This window comes from Scaptodrosophila lebanonensis, unplaced genomic scaffold, assembly GCF_003285725.1.
Source record: "Scaptodrosophila lebanonensis strain 11010-0011.00,11010-0021.00 unplaced genomic scaffold, SlebRS2 tig00000085-arrow-pilon, whole genome shotgun sequence".
NCBI lineage: Eukaryota > Metazoa > Arthropoda > Insecta > Diptera > Drosophilidae > Scaptodrosophila > Scaptodrosophila lebanonensis.
The window spans coordinates 329292-350766 of record NW_022060564.1 but is presented as its reverse complement, the minus strand read 5'-3'; the positions used below and the strand labels follow the sequence as shown (position 1 = coordinate 350766).

The 21475-nt window shown below is 35.0% G+C and overlaps 3 protein-coding genes across 3 annotated transcripts in view; 1 reads left to right on the top strand and 2 right to left on the bottom strand.

Moving 5' to 3' along the window:
* Positions 1 to 14815, bottom strand: part of LOC115626607 — a 150974-nt gene extending 136159 nt beyond the window's left edge. Inside the window, exons 1-2 of the mRNA XM_030522000.1 lie at positions 14804 to 14815; positions 2308 to 2798 (exon numbers count right to left, since the gene is read on the bottom strand). The gene's annotated coding sequence lies outside the window, so the exon portion shown is untranslated. The remainder of the gene's footprint in view (positions 1 to 2307; positions 2799 to 14803) is intronic.
* Positions 14816 to 16902: 2087 nt separating this feature from the next.
* On the top strand, positions 16903 to 17707 carry LOC115626615. The gene is made up of 2 exons (XM_030522008.1): positions 16903 to 17007; positions 17070 to 17707. The coding sequence occupies exons 1-2, from the start codon at positions 16910 to 16912 to the stop codon at positions 17644 to 17646; spliced, it is 675 nt and encodes a 224-aa protein (XP_030377868.1). The 5' UTR covers positions 16903 to 16909; the 3' UTR covers positions 17647 to 17707.
* A 2439-nt stretch (positions 17708 to 20146) lies between these two features.
* Positions 20147 to 21156, bottom strand: LOC115626614 (FAD synthase). Its single transcript, XM_030522007.1, has one exon. The coding sequence runs from the start codon at positions 21128 to 21130 to the stop codon at positions 20342 to 20344; it is 789 nt and encodes a 262-aa protein (XP_030377867.1). The 5' UTR covers positions 21131 to 21156; the 3' UTR covers positions 20147 to 20341.
* Positions 21157 to 21475: the final 319 nt, after the last annotated feature.

Genomic DNA, 21475 nt, shown 5'->3' with positions numbered 1-21475 from the left:
AACAATATGACATAAAAAGGTTCATGATATATACACGTGCATGACGTACATATGTATGTGTATTTATATATTTTTGACATGTAAAAAAAAATGAATGAGCCACAATTTTATTTTATAATCTTGATCTATTTTTCATGTACTGTGCGCTTAGCCTTAATATTTATAGGTTTTTTGATAAGCCAAAGTGCTGGCTGAGCTGTTTCTTTTATTTTTTTATGGCTTTATAATGTGCGCACTGAACACATACACACACATACGCATGCTCTTATGTTGACTTATGTGTGTGTGGCCGGTCTGTCTTTGATTTGTCCTCTCAACAAAATGCTTTATGTTGGTCCTGCGAGTGCAATAAAACAATTACTCAGCATGTTCAAAATTGTGTTTGCTATTGACAGTAGACACACACACAAACACACACCCAGACTAGTACACAGACAAATATGACTGACTAACAGACAAGCAGTCAGGCAAACATTGGACTATAAGGGCATAGATACACAGACAATCACATCCATAGGCACACTCGCTCAAGTATGTGTACAAAGTGCTGTTGCCTGTTTATGGTTTCACTTTGCAACTTTTGTTTGCCTTTCGCCTTGAGCCCAAATGTCGCATGTCCGACGTATTTGTGACAACATTTCACAATTTTCGTGCATTAAATATTGATGTTTGTTAAATAATTTTGTACACGCTGCGTATGCGCAATATCCGAATAGGTGTTGCACATTACGCATACGCAATGATGATTTGATTTTCAAAATCTATTTAAATACAACCTACTTATATTACGTTTTAGGGAAACTGTTTAACCAGTAGTAATCAACAAATAAAACTAGCTTTCGTTTATTGTTTTATACAATCTACAAAATTGTATCTAATCATACATGGAGCATACGTGTTTCAAAACGACCTAAAATAAATTGTTAATTTAATATTAAACGATTGTGGTGATATACTTATAGAGTAATGTTGAGAGAAACTCTTGATATACATGTTATCTATAAGTAGATTCAATTGTACACTAAAATCTACAGCTGCGGTTAGATAGGCAAACAATTTGCACAGCTTCTAAAAACTCAAAAATATGCCAGGATTTTCAAGTGAATTCAATCAAAAGCAGTTATATTACCTAATAAAATTGGCTCATTCCCTACAGAAGATTCACTTTGCATGGCCTTCTTGTGAAGTTTAATGAAATTATAAGTAATTTATTTGCTTTTCTAACCGTAGTACAACTATGTTATAAAAATTGTAGGCTTGACAGAGGCAAAGTTTTTCATGATTTATAAGCCAAATAAATGAAAACAGTAGGAAATTTTCTTATAACGAAATAAAAATAAAATTCTATAGAGCTAACATTAGTGGAACTTTTGTGGGATGATTTGAAATATTTTTACAATTTTACTATACTAGTATAGTATATACTATGCATATGTAGCTTTCTACGTTTTACCTTTGAATGTAAAATATATTTATTTAAAATTAATTAATTAATAAAGCATTCTAATTTAACCGACAAAATTGTATTACAACGTAAAAAATAAATAAAAAGTTGCAACTTGTTGATAATGAAATACCCTATCGACAATTAATTCTCTAAAAGTAGCGCGATTTCCGATGCTTCGCTTCAAAAAAACGAATACAAATTGTTTTCGTAGTGAGCGTATAAGATTCTTAAGATCGCTAGAATGAATGACCCAGCAGGACTCTTAAATGCTTCAAAAATACCAAAAGCGTTTGATTAGTGGTCTTCACTACTAATGTTATATGTCTTGTATGTCCATTTAGATAAATAAAAAAACAACAAATTTAATTTAAAATTTCATTACGATGGACTGGTTGACCATTAGTGGCATTTTCTACTCTATGTAATAATAAATATAAATAGTTTCTAGAGATCGTTAGAGGTTTTTTACAAACTTACTTTACTTAATCTATATCATTTATGGTGACAAAACTAAAATTGGTTATTTCTCTTGCGCTGCTCCGTTTTTGAATATCAACAAATATAATTAGACTATATATAATACATACAACTTTTAAAATGTAAACTAGCTTTAGCATTGTCATTAAAAATGACAGCAAATATTTCATTCCAATTAAAATTATCAAGAGTACGAAAATAGTTAAACAGGTTTCTATAATTGTTTTATTCCATTATAAATTCGAGGCTAAAAAGCATTGAAAAACTTCGCTTCAGTAACGCTCACAGTTTGGCACAGCTATTTACCATAATAGTTACTTATACATATATGTGTTATGCTTGTCTAGAATAAAAAATCAATAAAACATTTGGCCAGTACTCACATTAGGTTCGCATTAGTTTCATAAATTGCGCTGTTTTCCGTTGTTGCACGAGTCGCCGCCACCTTTTTTCAATTTTCATTATCCTTTTCATTTGAAAAGCGCTATGACGGCTACCATATTCATTGTGTGTTGGTTGTATGCTTTTGCCGTTGACTGCTTTGTTTTTATTATTATTATTTTATTATTGAGCTGAGCTACACACGCGCTTCGCATATACACACACACGCGCACTTATTTTCCTTTCTAGCTTCAGGCTATAATTTAATATGATTTTATTTTTGTGCTTTTAAATGTTTGCTTCTGACATAGTGCGATAATTATTCGTTTCACATGCGTAAATAGGATTAACGAGATAACATTTTAAGCACACAGACACACACGAACACTAACATCAAATACATAGGTATGGTAAACTAATGCGTTATATATTTATATATGTTGAATATTTCTTAGACACCTATGCGCTGGAACCATTAATTATTTATGCAAAGCTGCAAGTAAATAAGAGAAGAATACATATTTAGTAATAATAATAATAATTAATAGTAAAATATATGCTTATTCTACCAATTCGTGTCCCCACTTCTACCTAATGCCAATCCCATTTAAAATAAACATTTTCTGACCTTGCCAGACATACATTAATAACAATTCCATATTATTTTCATGCATGTGGATGTGGGGGTGTTGCTTTGGCTGTCAACGCAACAATGCTTTGATTTCCCAACAACAGGATCCGCCAACAATAACAAAAAGAAACAACATTTGACAGGGCTTGGTGTGCGGCGTATGTTTGTGAATTTACCGAAAAGGTAATAAAGGGTTTAGTTATTCATACAAAAGAAATACAATATCTATAGATATGCGTATATGTTTAGTCTGTCGGTTTCGCTGCATAGTGGACAGCACTTTACAAACACATAAATCAAAATAAAATAAAAATTAAATATATTTGTAATTTCAAATACAAGCCAAACTCTTTAGTGAAATATAAAAATAAATAAATATAAAAATGTTTAACTAAATATCTCATAATCAACGATTAAACGCATTTTAATCGAGCAGAATCTGGTTCTAGCTCTGTTCTGAATAAGTTGATTAAAAACCACAAATTGGGCTTTTCGGTTAAAATAGGGACCGATTTTTTGAGAAAAAAATTGCATTTTAACTATTAATTACTCCCCTTCCATCCGACTTTTATGTTTTTGAATTAAAGGAATGCATTATGTGAACGAAGCAACCAATTAAAAGGCTGTTACCGACGATCTCAAGGCCATGCCGCCCAACGAACTAGCACACTACTTCGACATGCTTTTGGAGTCCAAATGGAACTATTTGAAATAAAATAAATTTATTTTGGTAAAATGATTGTTTGTTCTTATTTTTCAATAGTCCTTTTTACTTTGGAATGAACTATTTTAAAGAAGCTCGTTTTATTAATAAATAAGCAAATCAAATTCCCCCATCGAGTCGAATTCATGATTAGATATTGTTGAAATAGGTAATGGCGTCGGTCGCAAGTAGGTTTTGTTCAATCGTATATTTAAGACCTCATTGATAGCAGGCAGCTCAGGTGCAGCTTCCAGACTTGCATTATTAGTCGAGAGAGACACGATGCTATATTTTGCCCTGCATCAATATTATTATAATACGTTGTTTTGTATGTCAATAAAGTTACATCCACTGTGCGGTTAAATTGGGCAGAAAGTTTTTTCGTACAATTTTCGTATCTCATCTGCAGCTGTGCGCTCAACGTGTGTGTCAACGGACGCTTTTTTGGGCTCAGCTTGCCACTCTGTGTGGGTGTGCATATGCGTTTGTATGTCTGAGTGTGTGGCACGTTTAATACACGTTTCCAACATATTCAATGGATTTATCGTGAAGCTTTTTGTTGCTGTCCTGCACATGTTTATGACCCGAGTACCTATGTCTTTACATACTTATGCATAATATAGATAGATAGCTCAGCTTAGCTTGTTTATATAAGCAGCAGAACAGGCATAAGTATATAGCATAATAAGTATATATGTAGGCATTTACACGTATGTACCATACATAGATAAGGCACATGGTGCACACCATCAACAACAAGAAAAAGGATTTCAAAATTCCCAACAAAAAAAACCGAAGGAGGTGGTGACTCATGCTGAAGTGCAAGCACACTTCCTTGTGCCTTTATTTACTGCAGTCGTAAAGTTCGATAATATAAAATATAAATATGCGCGTTTATGGCTGCACATATCAATGGCATATATATATATATATATATATAGATATATATATGTTTATGTGCAAATATGTCTGTGTAGAAGTGTACATTGCATTTATGTGCGCCTTAAAACTCGAACTTGCCGCTGGCGCGAAAATAATGAAATATTTCCACGCTCTCCTGCCACCAAAAAAAGTAAAATAAAATGAAATGTGCAACAGCAGCAGCGCAAAGCTATAAATTTAAGTACACAAGCATCCAAAGGAAAAAATATATATATTTCCAGCATAAACTTCGAAGAACGCTTTTAAACACGTTTTTTATATGTTAATTAATTTTCTGGCAAGCTTTAAGAAAATCTACAAATGTGCATATTCTATGTGTACGATACAGCAAACGGCGCAGATATTTCATTGATTTTCATATTGTGGGACCTATAATAACAATTGAGAGCCTCAGCTTGCCTTCATTTCAACAAAGTATCTCATTTAACTCATTTTTTGTGATGATGCACAAGAGAAGTAAATATTATCCCTCAACAATATATGAAAGATGATGAATATCATCGATTATTTAAATATTTTTTAGGTGTGTTTCATTATTGAAATATGTTGAATAAAATAAAAAGAGACAATTAAAATGATGACGAGAGATTAGTTTTAGCAGAAAAATAACTTTTAATTTTACTTTTTCCAAACGTTTTGGGGGTATTCGACTTTTTAGTAATTAATAGAAGCGCTTCCGGCCTTAGCAGCGAACAACTTGTTTCGCTGAATCAGATAATTACATTTTAAAAGTCAAGCTTAGCCTTTTCGCTAAGTTTCTGTCTTCAGCTCGTCAGTGTTATTATAACAAGAAGATAAGGTAAGATAAGATAAGATAAGATAAACCCCTCTAACTAAAATGCCCCACACATTCTTCACGGAACTTAGGTCCACAGAAGAGGTCAGCCAGTTAATAGTTTGGATAGAGACGTTGTTATTCTAACTTCTTTTCCAAAACTGATTCCAATACTACTTGTAGTTCCTTCATTAACTACATCCATAAGTACGTTCCTATTTTTATTTTAGACAATTTTTCGAGCTAAATTTAGCTGACTTTTCCAAAGAATACAAGCAACCAATTTAATTAATGACTTGTCTCGTTGTCAAAAAGCTCTTAAGCAACAGAAAAGATATGCTTGCATACTTAAATTGGATTGCTTGATAACATTTGATTGGCCTTACTCCATGTGAGCAAATGATATATATAACAGCTTAGTCTATCCCAAACTCCTTGGACTATCGACTAATAGAATTGGCTTTATTAGTCATTGACAATATCTGATTATTGAAAAGCACCTATGATCGAAAATCATTATTAGTAGTAAATGAAAAACAATATTCATGTGCAAAAATCTAGCATATTCAACCTCTTTTAAATATCTCCTTAGCTTCATCTTGTTTATTTACTTGAAATGTAATTACAAATTTTACTATTAGTTTCTGCCAGAGCTCCCCTCTTACACACATATATAACAAAGAATTTCAAGCACACACATTTTTAGTTTGTCAAAACGAACGACACCCACAAAGGCCAAGCCCCCATCGTCAAGTGAATGTAGGTCAGCAATGTAAAATGAAATGCACAACTACAAAAAAAAAAACACACACACACACGAGCATTATACTATATGTACATATGTGAGGTCTTTATGTGCTTTGTTGTGCTGTAAAATCAATTTTCATTAAAAAGAAAGAAATAAAGGAAAGCCATGCGGTATATGAGTAATCAGGCAATATAACAAGAAGCGCCTGAGACAATGCGGCGTATGCGTAATGTATGGCATTAACATATTGTGCCATAAATCAATTTAATGCTAATTTCAATAAAAGCCCACGCGACAAAATGCCACATACAAAATATCAATCCGTGTGTGTTTGTGTTTCAGTTTATATTTTTGTCTGTGTATGTAAGTATGTAGTAAGTGGGAAAAATAATTCATAGAGAGTGCTGAAAAGCAGGCAACAATAATGTGTTTATTGCTTTTTATTTACCTGCTTTTTGTGTATTTAGTGGATTTCAGTTAATGTTTGTTGTAGCTGTTGTTGATGTTGTTTTAGTCGCAATGAATGACGCTTCAGATGTTATTATTGTTGCACCTGTTGTTATTCTTCAACACTTGTTGTTATTCATTTGTTATTAGAGTATGACTCTAAATTAGCACAACAATGATTATAAAATAGCAACAGCAAGCCAATATTTTCCAGCCCGACAGCCTGGCGCTCTTCAATGACTTTCTCGACATGTGATTACGCTCCAGCTTCTGTAATCTCGACTGCAATTGCAATTGTGTATATAGCTTGCTCAGCGCATCCTCGTTTTCATGAATGTCGAACTCTTTATTGCCGCTATCGTCGGCTTCGTCGCAGATTTCTATGCCATTGGCGCACTGCTTAATGCACATTTTACTTTAACTCCGACCTTTTGGCTATTGTGATGAAATTTATTTGACTTTCACTTGCACAGCTTACACATGACATTAAGGTTTATCTCCGTAGTTTGCACATTGTTACCAAAACAGTCGTTACGGTTTACAGCTGTAAAATGCAAAGCATGTAGTTGTGAGCATATTATGTAGAATATATGTAAAATATTCAAAGGTTAGTTTCGGAAGACAAGTTGGAAATGGACTCTATTTAGTTTATGTATGTTAGTTTCTTCACCAATGTGTATAAATAGGTATCGCTAGTCGCTAAATGCAGTGCTGTATAGCATTATGAGAATATTGCAAGACCTTCAGTAATAAATTTACAAACATTATAAAATATTTAAAAATATTAAAGAAATACCCAACTATATCAGGAGTATGTAAGCAATTTAATTTTTATTCGAATTTATAATTGGCGGTTCTCATACCAACCAACAAAACGTCAGGTGAGAAGCAAATATAAGGTAGTTGCTTGTTGGCCGGATATGGGGACAAACTGTTTTGTTAAGCTCGCAGGCTATCGCTATATCTGCTATGGATAATTATTTATTGTTATTTTCAGATTTAAGTCATACGTATTTTTAAAAAATATCTTCTATGTTTGGTTTTTTATTGTTCTTAATTTAATTTTGGTATTTTAATTTCTTCTTTTACTTTCTTATTTCATTTTTATGAAGTCTCTTTACTATCTCGTGCTGTAAACTTGATTCTTATAACGATAATATTGTAGGTTTTAAGATCTTTGTTGTTCGTCAATGAATAAATAAATAAAATAATAAACAGAAATAAAAATTCTGCAATTTCCGATGTGCCAAATTGTGCAAAATTAGCAAGCAAGAATTATGAACGCGACAAATGCATGAGAATGAGGCATATATGTAAATATAATATAAGTGAAGCACCGCTTTATAAACATACATAGGCACATAAACAGGCAGAGCAGTGGCGCAATGACAAAACAAATGGCGAAGACTCGTACGCCACATTTGCATAGGCACGCAAAGGATGAAACAAACACAAAACAAAAAGACGAAAAAATCATAAAAAAAGAGAGAGCCATTGATGATGGACATTGACGACAGTTGACAGTTGGGCACAGACGCAGACAGGATACAAACAAAGGAAGTGTGCTAATGGGGTGGGAGTATTTGTGTCTTTCAATGAGTACTACTGTCTTGTGTGTGTGTTTCTGCTTCTGTCTCTATGGCACCAACATTGATGTTTATTGAAAAGTATTAAAACTTTTAAATGCCAAAGATATTGGAAGATTTTTTTCTTTTCGCCGAAATTGCAAAATGAAATTGCTTTTATAGACGCTGACTGATTGCAAGAGCTGGCAGATTAAGCATACGCCACGTTGCTTCTGTGTACTTTCACTTTTAACTTCACTCCCAGTGGGGCAAGCGAAAAGTTGACGCAAATATTGTGAATACCGTGACTCGTCTGGTGGAACATCGACTATCACGCGCGTTTGATTCGCTGGCGTTTCGAGTACTAACAGCGGCAGCCGCAGCAGCAGCAGCGAAGTGTCAGTAAAAGTTGAAACAGCAGCTGCGTCTTGCCTGACTTTGAGGGGTAGCCACAGGAGCCGCAGCTGCTGCCACTGCTGCCCACAGGAAGAGCGGGTGCCTACAATATTCGTGAGCTCAGCGCGCGCAACAGAATGGAGAGCACAAATGACAGAGAGACATACTTATAGAGTGGAAGAGAAAGAGAGCGAGCTCTCAAGACAAGAGTTGCCAAGCTTCTCAGGCCGATGGAAAAAAGGTTTTTGTTTATAACAACAAAAAGCAGCCAGCAGTAAAAAGTATTTTGTCATAGTTGTTGCAACTAAGTATACACTGCAAAGAAAAAAAGCAATCTATTTTAACCTACAGGTACAGGATCTAAAAACTAATAATAAGGTAAATAATTCAACAATTTCATGGGAAAGCTAATTAGTATTTACTTGAAATTCAAACAGACAACTCATAGTTTTTTAAAGTAAAAATCAAATATGAAAATTATGAATTATGAATCACTATCGTGATTAAATGGGGAGCAATTTGTCAATAAGGGTTTACAAGTTTGATTTAGCATTCCCTAATAGCCCATCTTACAAGAGGGTTACAAAATTCTTATTAATTATTTCGTAGCGCGCAGCAAGTAGTAGATTTGTCAAGCACCTGATGATCTCAATAGAATTGTACACTTGGAGAGATAAATCGATTACATAAACATTACTTCATTCCCATATTATATATATGTATGTATTATATATATATTATATGTATATTAAATTGTAATTAGTTGTTGACCTGACCAAGCTATCATAACTCATTCAATATCGGCAAAAATATTCAAAAACCCGAAACCCATTTAAAGACACCCACGAATTTTTGGATGCCCATTGTCTTTTGAACTAAGATGCAACCGTTTGCAACTATCGCCACGCTCCATGGTTTAGCAGGAAAAATAATTTTCATTATTGGGAATTATTAAACGACTTTCCGCTTTGAATGTAAGCAAAAGAAATGTAACACCTTTAAGTAAGTTTTGTTTTAAATACAACACCAAAAAGGATGTCCTAACATTTAACATTTTTGGTCAGTGTAATAGGCTGGTTGTTGTTGCTGTTATAGTAACATTCTTTGTTGTATTTGCAGACTTTGCTTACTGCACTTAACTTGAACTTTAAAAAGTTGGCAATGCGCGCAGCTACTTTTAACACATATCAAGGAATTTCTTGAGATTTTTTTCTTTGCTCTTTCTTCTCATCTTGTAAGTCCATAAAAAATATTTGTTATTGTGCTGCTGCTGCTGCTGATGGTATGATGAGTATATAAGAAGTTTCAATGGTTGCCTTGCGTTTAGTTGGCTAAGCCCACACACACATACAAACGCACACACCCACTGACACGCAATGTGCATATGACGCCTTTTGAAACAAATTCTGCTCGTTGGCCTTTTCCAACACGTACAGTTGATGTTGGTATTGGTTGGCTTGCTTGGCATTTGCAAATGGCATTGACGAGGCATGTTAAAGAGCACAACCGAATGCTTAGCTCTGGTTAACATTTTTCTTTATCTTTACTAGCTTATCAGCCTAGCACGCTATTGTATTGGTTTCCATCGATCAATTGGCTGCGTAATTCGCCAATATAATTGGAGACCACAAAACCGGCTCCACAACAGCAAGCAAGCCCTATTCAGGCAATGAGCATCGTTGTTAGTTTCACATCAAATAATTAAAGCCGCTTAGGCATATTGAAAAGGAACACTCACTCCACTGAATAGATACAAGTAAGTAGTACTTGCAATATATAGTACTGGTAAAAAAAAACTAATCAAATTTACTCATAAAACAGCAATATGATTGATTCCCGGCAACTTTTATGTATATTGAATAGCTGACATATGAAATTTGTGCAGAAGCACGAAGGTAGATCAGAAAGTTTTTGGAATGAAAAAAAAAACCATTGGCAACATACACACTTTATAAGTCAGAGATAGGACTCAAAATTCACCGGATAGTTGAAAGCAGTTATGGACTACTAAAACTACCGTTTCTTTTTAGTCATAAGTGCGTGGGTGAACTTCAAGGCTTCAGTCATCAACACGAAAGTTATTTAAACTGACTATTATTATTTATTGATTTATTTCCAAAACGAGACTTGGGTTGTTAAAACTAAAATCTACTAAATACAAATATTTCGTTTGTTATTTATTATAACATGCAATTAATAATTTCTGTAAAATATTGTTCGCTCAATGAATATCGCTTCAAAATTCAAAAGAATGACTCTGGACTTTAATAATTACAAAACTTTCAACTTAACAGAATAAAGTTCTTTGCAAGTTTTGAACAAAAGAAAGTTTAAAGCCAAAATAAAACTTTAACAGGCCGCATGAACAACATTTTTCTACACAACAATAATAAAGATGATAGTTACCAGCGAACAAGAATTCACATTTGTTTTATTGGTTAAGTTTTATTTTTCTTTTTACTCATATAAATGTTGTACATAGCTTTCCAACTTTTATAACGATTTAAATATGAAAGAGCGAACTCTTATGCCACCAGAGGGGAAAAAATAAAAAGTTCTCTCTCTCTCAACCTTAAAACTTAATAGAAGTCGATGAATTTTAATAAAGCTTCTTAATTAATAATATTTGACAACATTGTTTGGTGTATTTAAATGCAAGAAACATCAGAAGGTAGCAAACGAATCGAATATGGATTGATTCAACGCGATGTGTTGAGAAACACATCTAAAAGGTCGATAAAAACAGTGGGATATTAAAAATGCTTTTAGCTGATTGCATTTTTGACCAATCACCTATTTTATATATGTAAGCAAAAGGAAAAAACCTCTTAAAACTACAACATTTGTATCGACTCCAACCTTTTATTTGTACGCTCATATATGGAAAAGCTGATATAGATAGAAAAGTATTTATATAGCAATGAATTTATTTATTCACCTAACAAAAGCAGTCAAATTGCTTACCTTCTTTACCATAGGTAATATGTAGCTGGGTTGCAGTTGATTATTATTTCAATAAATCTTGCTCTCACATTTGTATGCAAACCGTGTTAGACTACGGCTGTATTTACCATTAGTTGCGTTTTGCAAAAACTCGACTATAATCTGTTTTGCATAGCTGTGGAAAAACCAAAAACTCCTTCAATTTCCCCTCACGCATCCAGTGCTCGGCAGACTTTTGTATATTCAACGAAATTATTATCTACTCAGTGCACTATGTACGTGGTGGCCTCCAACTTGCCGACTCACTGACTAGCTGACTGACTAGTTTTATGTCCTTGTGTGTATGCACACAGACACACACATATATATATATATATATATATATATATATATATATATATGCACATACATATATATACACATACATATACATACACACACAGGCAACTCCACCCCCAGCTACCAACTCTCACATCCTGCTTCCAAACTCATCAGGCTGCTTATCTCATACAAAACACTGGTTGCTTTTGCTTTTTGCTTGCTGGCTTGCCAACAGCAATTGGAGCAAAAGAAATGACGAGAAATTCTGTATCACAAGAAATGTTTAAAAATTGTATACAAGTTTATGTCGTGCCAAAAAAAATTGAAAGAATTTTTCCTTACCTATTTTTCTATACAATGTCTTGTGCCTCAACAAGTTTTTTGTTGCACGCTCGCACTGCAAAAAAGCTCTGACTACTCTTTAAATTACTCTACAATTGAATCAAGCCAGAGGAAAAACGACAACAACAACTTTGCAAAATAGCAGTACACTCGCCTATATATAGAGAAACAGGCAGTTAAAAGTCTGTTTTATTTTCATTACAACCAGTCAAGCTATAGCAGCACCAACAACAATAATAACAATAGCGGTACAGCAATTTACGACTTCAAATGGAACGGGCGGCTCAAAAGCACACTGTAAAAAATCCGCTGCATAAATAGATTATTATTATCTGTAAGGACTATATGCTATTTCAATGTGCACTAGATATGTTTTATGGGCCGCTTTGTTCGACAAAGCGGACTTTTCGGCTTTGCTGTCTGAGCGAATGTAGGCTTAGAAAAAAGTCGAGGTGTCGAAGAAGCCGCGCTGGTTTCTTTCTAAACTTCTGGAACTCGTGGATAGGAGCTTTCAGGCCTATTTAAACTAACTATATAACACTTGCACAACATTTTCGAGATTGAAAAATTGGTATTATAAATCATTTGTTATTAGAAAAGACAGCTAATGCAAACAAACAAGTTTTTGAGTGTAGACAGCATTTTTTATGGCTGCCTGTCTACCTGAAAAGGCAACGCTCATGCTCACACTCACCCACGCATACTCACAATCACACACACTTTCTATACATATGGCAGCTTACCTTTATAGCTACATGGGTGGGTATGTGTGTGTGGCAAAATGGCCGCTAGCCACAAGTAAAACAAATGCCAGTGAAAAAATAAAAGAAATTAAAATAGCGGAGCGGCAAAGAATAAACCTAAAAAGCGAAATGATTGCAGGCAGGGCTGGGCTGGGCAGCACACACACACCTGAGAACACCTGAACCTGAAAGGGGGCGTAGTTGGGCGCACACCTGAGCAGGCAGCGTGGCAATGCAGCACACCCAACACATGCAAAGCATTGACTTGACACGACAGTAACAACAACACAATAACTCTCTAGTAGCAACACAAAAAGTGAAAGTAATGGCATGGCTAAAGTTGTATGTTTTTTTTGTTGTTTTTTGTTTTTCAGCTGAAACTCAGCATATTTTGAAGGACTTTCTGGCCTTAGCTTTTACTTTTCGCTATTGTTTATGTGTTTTGCGCTAAAAATTAAACTCCAAGCAGCGCAACATTTGTGGTTACGAAAATTACTTTACACGCCACTTGAACACGCAGCCAATGAAATGCCAACCGAAAATCCAAATACAAATAGGAATACAAATACGAACGCTTTCAATGCGACCAAGAGAAGATTTAATTAAATTAGAAAATAAAAAGGCCAACAGTTCTAAATAGAACGTTTGCCGCGACTTCTGCTGCTCAAAAGTTAACTATGCCAAAAGTTAAACAAAAGCAATAAAAATGCGCAAATTTATGTCGACCAGTAAAAAAAAAATGAGAAGAAGCTCCATGATGATAACAAGGTCAGCGTTTATGCGCACAATCACTCGATTGTGATTTACAATTAACAATTTTGTTAATATACTCTATTATACGTGTACTTATAAATAAAATGAAAGGAAGTTCACCGATTCTGACATTAGTCTCCTTACTTAATTGCTTAGCGTCCGCCAAATTAAAAGAAGATATCTATATTAGTTATTCATAGAACAACTGTTAATCCTTCTAATGCTATTAAAAAATATTAAAACTTGCAATTTTGAAATACTGCTGTTAATTCCATACTTAACCACAGAAAACTCTTGTGTATTAAATTTATTTTCGATTTTCAACTCTTTAAAATCAAAATATATAAATTTTCTTAAATATAAAGCATTCTTCATGTAATGATCAAAATAATTGTGAAACTAATGTTTTCTCTGTGCAAGGCATCGATAACTGACCTACACAAAACAAAATGTATTACCCAACATTGAAACTTATATTGTTATTGATATAATATTATGGTGATTGTAGTTTATTCAAGAGATACTAGAAATAAGAAACCAACAAAACATATTAATGTTTAAATTATTATAGATTTATTTATATATTACCAATTAGAAGAAAATATTAGACAAGACACCCCCCCACCAAGTACAATTGAATTTTAGAATAAAATCTGATGGTAGTTAAACTGTCAAAATGTAGATCCGACTTTCAAGTCCCAAACAGTGTAAGGTACTTATAACACTTTTGTGCGATATCTATAAAATGTTAATTAACTTGTCGTTAGTATCAACTAGCTATAATCAGGCACGCAAACAAATTGCACTTCTTTTGGCCACATTTAAAAAGTATTGCATAAGGTTAGGTAAGATACTGTTAGTTAATTCTAAGAATCTCCAAAAATTCTTAATAAATAAGAAAACTTCAGAATATGTTTTATAAAACTGATGCAATTCTGGAAACCCGCAATATAGTAATCTAGATAACATTTTTTCTCACAAATTGTCCACAATATTGTCAAAAAATGCATGCGTGTGCAAAATTTGTTAATATGCGTAATAACATGGTACAAATTATAGATATGTTTCGCTCTCAAACAGAAATCCACACCTAACCTAAACGGTTTTATCAAATGCTGCGTGATAAGTTGCTATTTTGTGTGCTACGCATAAACGTGGCGTCTGATAAGAGATACATTTTTCTACGTACGTTCACTTGGAAGCTAGTCCGCAATTAATAGGCAAGCAACTCGACGCTCACGACATTGAAGACTTTTGAGTTAAAGTTGTAGTAAGTATACTAGAATTTAATTCAAGCACTGGCACAAACACACACGCACGCAACAACACACAGATGATAATATACCGAAAATGGTTAAATTGAATTCAATTTAAAAGCTATGTTTATTTTATTTTGTTACGCGAGAACAGTATTAAGATTAAGCTCTTTTCACTACATTTGTTGATACAGAACGGTGTTTTTTTTTTTTTTTTTGGCAAAGAATTTGTTGGTTAAATGTTGGTTGTTGCAGCTAAGTATTTGTTAAGTTTAGACATATTTGTTGCTATTGCTGTTGTTGTTTTCTGGTTTGATTTGATCTGATCTGGTTTGTTTGTTAGTTGTTGGTTTGATTTGATTTCGGTTAGTTTGTTGTGCTGCGTGGTTGTTGAGTATGTTAACGAAATGAGGAAAGATTGTCTACTGAATTTGCAAAAGTTGGCTGGCAGGCTGGCAGGCAGAGCTTTGCTTTCGCTGCCTCGGCTTCTGCTGCTGCTACTACTACTGGTGCTGCTGTATGGACAACAGTGCGTATGTGTAATGCTTATGCGTGAGTGTGTGTTTAGGGAGTGCGCGCGCAAATGCGAACGCCTGCACACAACAGGCACAAAGGCAATGCCAATTGGGGCTTATAGGCGAGGCGTTCACAACAGCTGTGCCTTAGCAGCTGCTGAGAGAGAGCGCGCGCACTGCCTGAGCGACAACGAGAGAAAGAGAGTGAAGCCAAACTGAGAGACAGTGAACGAGAGAGCGCGCCTTGGCACGCATTTTTCTTTTGTGTGTACGGGTGAGTCTGTGTGTGCTAAAGTGAAAGTATTTTGTTGATTAAGTGACGCCCCCATAGCCACCTACGCCAAAGGTCGTCTGCAATTTCACTGATAATAGCGTTATTGATGTTGGCAATGCCGTTGCCGCCAAGTGTGGTGTAATGTGCTGCCTACTTATGAGCGCGCGCAACGGAAGTGCCTCAACTAAGTGGAGCTTCCTTTTGAGTGTCATTTACTTTTGCTCAGCTATGGGAAAAATGTTGCAAGTGCCCCGGCATTGCGGCTCATTTAAATGCTTAAGAACGCTTTTTGTGCTGACAAAATTAAATCTCGGAATGGCTTAAACGCTTATGAATAAGCTACATAAGGTACACAGAGAAATAGCTCCAATTTTATTCCAATGTTTTGGCTATCACGATGCGAAGTTTAACTCTAATGAATAAACTGCCTACGGTAAATATAAAATTAGATTCTGTTGTTTTTCAATATGTTAAACGTTCAGATAAAACCGCTTTTTATTCCATAAGTATATGGTTTCTTAGGCTAGTTCAATAAAGTGAGTCAAAAGTTTACTAATTTATTTCCCAACTGAATGTTTCAGAATGTTGCACAACTCGAACGTTTTGCCTTACGTATATTATGTTAATGCGAATAGATCAAACGTACTTCATTCTCAATCATATTGTTTTATTATATTCTTATAAAAGGGTAATCAAAATAAAACCCAATAATCAAACCAATCAAAATTTCAAATGCGAAATGAATGATATAAATGTATATAGTATAAGAACATGTTTGTAAGTGTTTTTTGTGTGCACAAATAAATCTCTTCGATTTTTTCTTAAAATAATTAAACTAAGAATATCTTCTAGAGCTTGGTAGCTATGTTCTGAAATATGTTTAATATCAATGTTAATCATTTTAATACTTTGCAAGTGATTTCTTTAATGGAAACTTCTATATAACAATTTGTACACCATATATAAACAGTTCCAATATTGCATGAATATGAACATGCATTAAATCGAACATGCATTTAATCTTGAATTGCAAACAAGAAAAAAACGTGCCACATTGCGTTATCTGCGCAGTTCCGTTATAGAATCTAAGCCACGACAAGCAACGCATGCCGAATACGATGCTTTCTAGTTGCTCAGCTCGCCCTGCTGTAATTCAAGATCTATTACAATAATGGCAAATTCGTAGCCAAAGGCAGCTATAAAACCAAAGTCAAGATCGCTAAACTCCATCAGTCAGCGATTCTTTCAACATGCGCAACATTCAGACCTTTTGCATTGCAATTACCATTTGTCTGATGGCAAATGTGAAAGCCAAGCCCACAGAAACACGGCGATACAAGCACTTGGGGTGAGTAAACTCTAATCGCGGAGCTTGTATAGAATAGTACTGATAGAAAATGTGGTCTGCAGGTATAGCAGTACTGCAGCACCAAACATTGGAAATGTCAATTACAATGGCAGCAGCATTCAAACCAGCAATCAATTGCCCATAAGCCCAACAATTAAGGCTAAGAATTCGTATACTTCAACACCATCAACACCACACTTTGAATATGTGCTACTGGGGCAGGATCCCAAGGATCAGGAGTGGTATCGTTTGAGCTTAGTCCCAAAAGTTGGCAAATCAAGCCTGAAGGCACAAATATCCACCCGCATAGCACCTCCCTATGATAAACAACAGACTCTTAAACATGATAAAACTATTAAGCAGTTAGTGGAGTGGCTGGAAAGCACTGAGGAACGAAACTTAATAAAAGTGTACAAGGATATGTTAGAGAATGACGAAGAGCTGAAGAGAAAGAACGATGAAGACATCGTAATACCGGCGGATAGTGCTGAGTACGAAACACGAAGTCAGTTAGATAGAGAAAATAATGGACAGCTGCTACTGGTGGACGGCGGATGTAAACAAGGACCCACAAACTCAACTGAGGATGAGCCCAAGGTGGTAAATAATTTTGTCTACTTTATAAAAGGTCTTAAGTGAGTAAAGCGGATTGGAATACACAAAACATTTATTAATAGCTGCAATTTCAAACTTGGACAAATTATAGCTGACAGCTCCTTTCATAATTCATATTTTCAAAACGTAGAAACTAAAGTTCAGATATTTTGTATCATCATATATACATAAAAGAATATACATAAAAAAATCGAAATTTTTAAAACAAATTTTGTGTTTAATTTATATAATAATATTATGCTTTACAACTAAATGTCAAGGGTTAATTAACAACACCTTTGTTTCAAGTGGAAAATCAGTTTACCACGGGAATTAAATTTAGTTTTTTTCCCTACTATGAGTGAAATTTTAAATGTTTTCCACATAATAGAATAGACATTTTTCTGACAATGCTTTATCCTCAATTTAACCAAAATTCACTTTTCATTTATCACAGAAATTGTGTTTCCTCCAATTTTTATAATTTCCAATAATTCAAATTTTCACAACGATCAGCCTAACCTGAACCTATAAGTATATAAAAAATTTTAAATATTTCAACAATCTAAAAACAAGAGAGAACGCTACAGTCAAGCAGGCACGAAAGTAAAATACCCTATACCCAGACAAACTTCTGGCTCTTAGGTATATATGTAGGTGCATAGCAGAAGTAAAAAGAAGATAGTGCAGTTTGTGGGCGTAAAACTGGAGCGATATTGTTTCGCTAATAACTTTTCTTAGAATTGACTGATTTGAATGAAATTTGAAACAAAAATTCATAATTATATATGAATTTCTACTGCCATGTTTAGTTTATGTAGGTTTAAAAATGCACAGTATTGACGAAATAAAAAAATTAACAAGTTAACCTGCGCTCAACCGTTTCCAAAATCTCATCGGTCATGGACGTTCGGGAAGATGGACCTAATATACCGTTTTTACCGAATATAAACAGCGCTAAAGCCGGGGATCACGGTGTGATCCGATCACATTTATCTGTCTACCAAAAGATCCTTTGAGAATCAAATGTGTCTTAGTTCGTACACTTATTGTTTCCCATTGTCTATTTTCTTGCCTCTTAAGTTTGAAATTGGAGCTCTGACAATGTTTCCAGCGAGATTTGAATTTGGGAACGCTTTGCATATGCAATAACTATCGATTTTTTGTCAATTAAGCGTGTTAAGTCACTACAACATTTGTGTTTAATTTTTCTAATGGCATAGAATTATGGGGAAAAAATGGGAATGGGCTGGCAGTGATGCAAAGCCAGCCTGCCACAGCATGTGAATCGAAAAAGATGAGTATCAAGACCGGAAGGAGAGCAAAGTTATCAGACGGAGAGAGCCGTGCATACAGGCTTTGCCGGCAATCGCGAAAAAAACGACCAAACTCATTCCAAAATACATTTTTCATTATTTAAACTAAGCCCATTGGTCTATTTTTGAAATAAACTAGTTGATTAAGCCAATTTATAAATACATTAAATTAAAATATACTTTTTGTATAAACTTTTGCTACTTACACAAAAGTGTTAAAATGTACTCTTTATTCATTTATTTATTTATAATAAAAACTCCATAAAATACAGGGTTTTTAGTTTTATCAACAGTTTTTAAAAAACAATAATTTTTTAGTATGTGTTCTTATCTCACCATATCTGACCATTAACCGGTATCGCAGAGCTAGCGGAAAAAAGCTATATTACTAACACAGCGCTTCACAATAGTCTTTGATGTTTTGAAGATATACTTAGTATGTGAGCTCTTAATTACTCGAACAATTCACAACCGCTTTACCGTATGAGAGAGCCACCACATGACGTCCACAAGCTTTCTCTTCTCCACACACAAAGTCGCTCTTTCCGTAAGATACCCACCACAGTACGAAGTTGAGCAAAGTTCACCGCAGAATGCAACGTTGAACAATCTACATTAGGCTGATAAGCGCCACTGCCACTCAAATGCAAAAACAACACAATCACGCAAATGTACAATGCATGTGTGGGAGCGTGTGTGTCTGTTTGTATATGTGTGTGGCACACATAGAAACTTGCTGCACCAATTGCACAATTGGAATAAAATTATAAGCCTTCCCCCGTTGGGCATCAATCAAAGAAGTTTCATGGCAACACTTTAAGCTTGACACATATACTTTTACATTAAGTATTACATGCTTAGTTATATATCGTGACACACATACATACAGACATACTATACGTACATACATATACATACAGTTTGTCAATAAAGTGTTTTTCCATGACGAAAATTGCATTTTCCTAACATCATCCCTCAATTTTATTAAACGGTTGCAACAAATGCATTTTTTTTTAATTTTTGTATTTCGCATTTTATTTTTCTAAGCAATTCTAACAAAGAATAAGAATGCAATGCAGATCCAACTCGTAAATATGTAAGTAAGGGCACAAAGGCACAAATCGAATGTGATTGCCAACCCTAATTCTATCAAGCGGGGCATATTCTTGGGATCGTTACCTTAATAACATTTATAATTACGAATTTCTTTCTTTTTCACTTTACCCTGAGCTATGATTAGGCACATTAGTTGAAGCCTTACCTGGGACCTATTTAAAAAAAAAATGAATACCCAATTAAAGGGCATGCATTATATCTGCAGAAACACTATTTTCAACTATTTTATCTTAGAAAAAGAATGAACATTTTTCTGATGTACTCGTACCAACTTTCTTAACAGACTGTATATATATGTCTATATATTGTTAATAACATTGCTTATCAGATGCCTGCTGCTGCCTGCCATGTTCGTGGCCGCCATCCTCCCGATTTGTGCGCTCCAATTTGCCATCCTGCAGCTCATAAGCTGGCCTATAAATTAATTTCTTTTGTGACTCATCGTATGTCAACAGACTGGGATTCACACGAGTGCTGCACTTCTCGCCCAGCGACGTATAACCCTGATCGTATAGCTTGCAGTAGGAGAGCTGATTGCCACGCAAATAGGCCCAAATATCGTGATAGCTCCACTCGAGCAGTGGAAAGATGCGCATCAGAGAGGGCCAATCGTTGTCGCAGGGCATCATTTCCTGAAAATTTGCGCAGCCCGGATCGCTGCGCCGACAGCCCAGAAACATGGCCCGCACCTGTGGCTGGTCGCTCATCGCCTGCTCCACGGCTATTTTGAGGGCTCCGTCGTAGCGCTGTAACTGTAACTGATAGCGCTGAGTGCAGCTGTCTATGAATTGTTCCACCTCCTCGAACGGATCGAAAGACTTCACGCAAATGGCCCGCAACGGTGGATCCCACTTTAATTTAGCCAGCACGTCCAGCAAAACGGTGCAATCTTTGCCGCCATTGAAGCAGAGCATCATCTCATTGGGCTTATATTGATGCAGTGCCTTGGCAATGGCATCGTTGGCCAACTTCAGTTTGGCCGCCAATTGTTCCGAGCTTTGAGTGCTGGGACTTGCAGACGCGGCTATTTGTGTGTGGCAGCAACGTCTGCCCACAACACCCGGCCACAATTTAGGTACTTGTAACAAAAACCTCATGGTAAATGATTCAAAAAGACCTCTGACGGAAAAAGCAAATAAATTTTGATGTTAACTGTCTCCCCCCCTCAAAAGCTGACAACTAAAGAACAGCTGTTAAATTCGTATTTATTAAATTAGTATCCTAAATACACACACACATTGTATATTTAGTAATGTTAGTCCTTTAGCAACAACTTGCTTCTCATTAATTGTCCATCAAAGCGGTTGTGAATTTGATTTCGTTTTTGCTTTTAGGACGTTTAAAGAACTAAATAATTTATTATTGCGTAATCTTAAAATACGAGGGCAGTCCGAAATTTGATTGAGCCTCACAATGATACATTTAAAAAAATGTATTTTGGT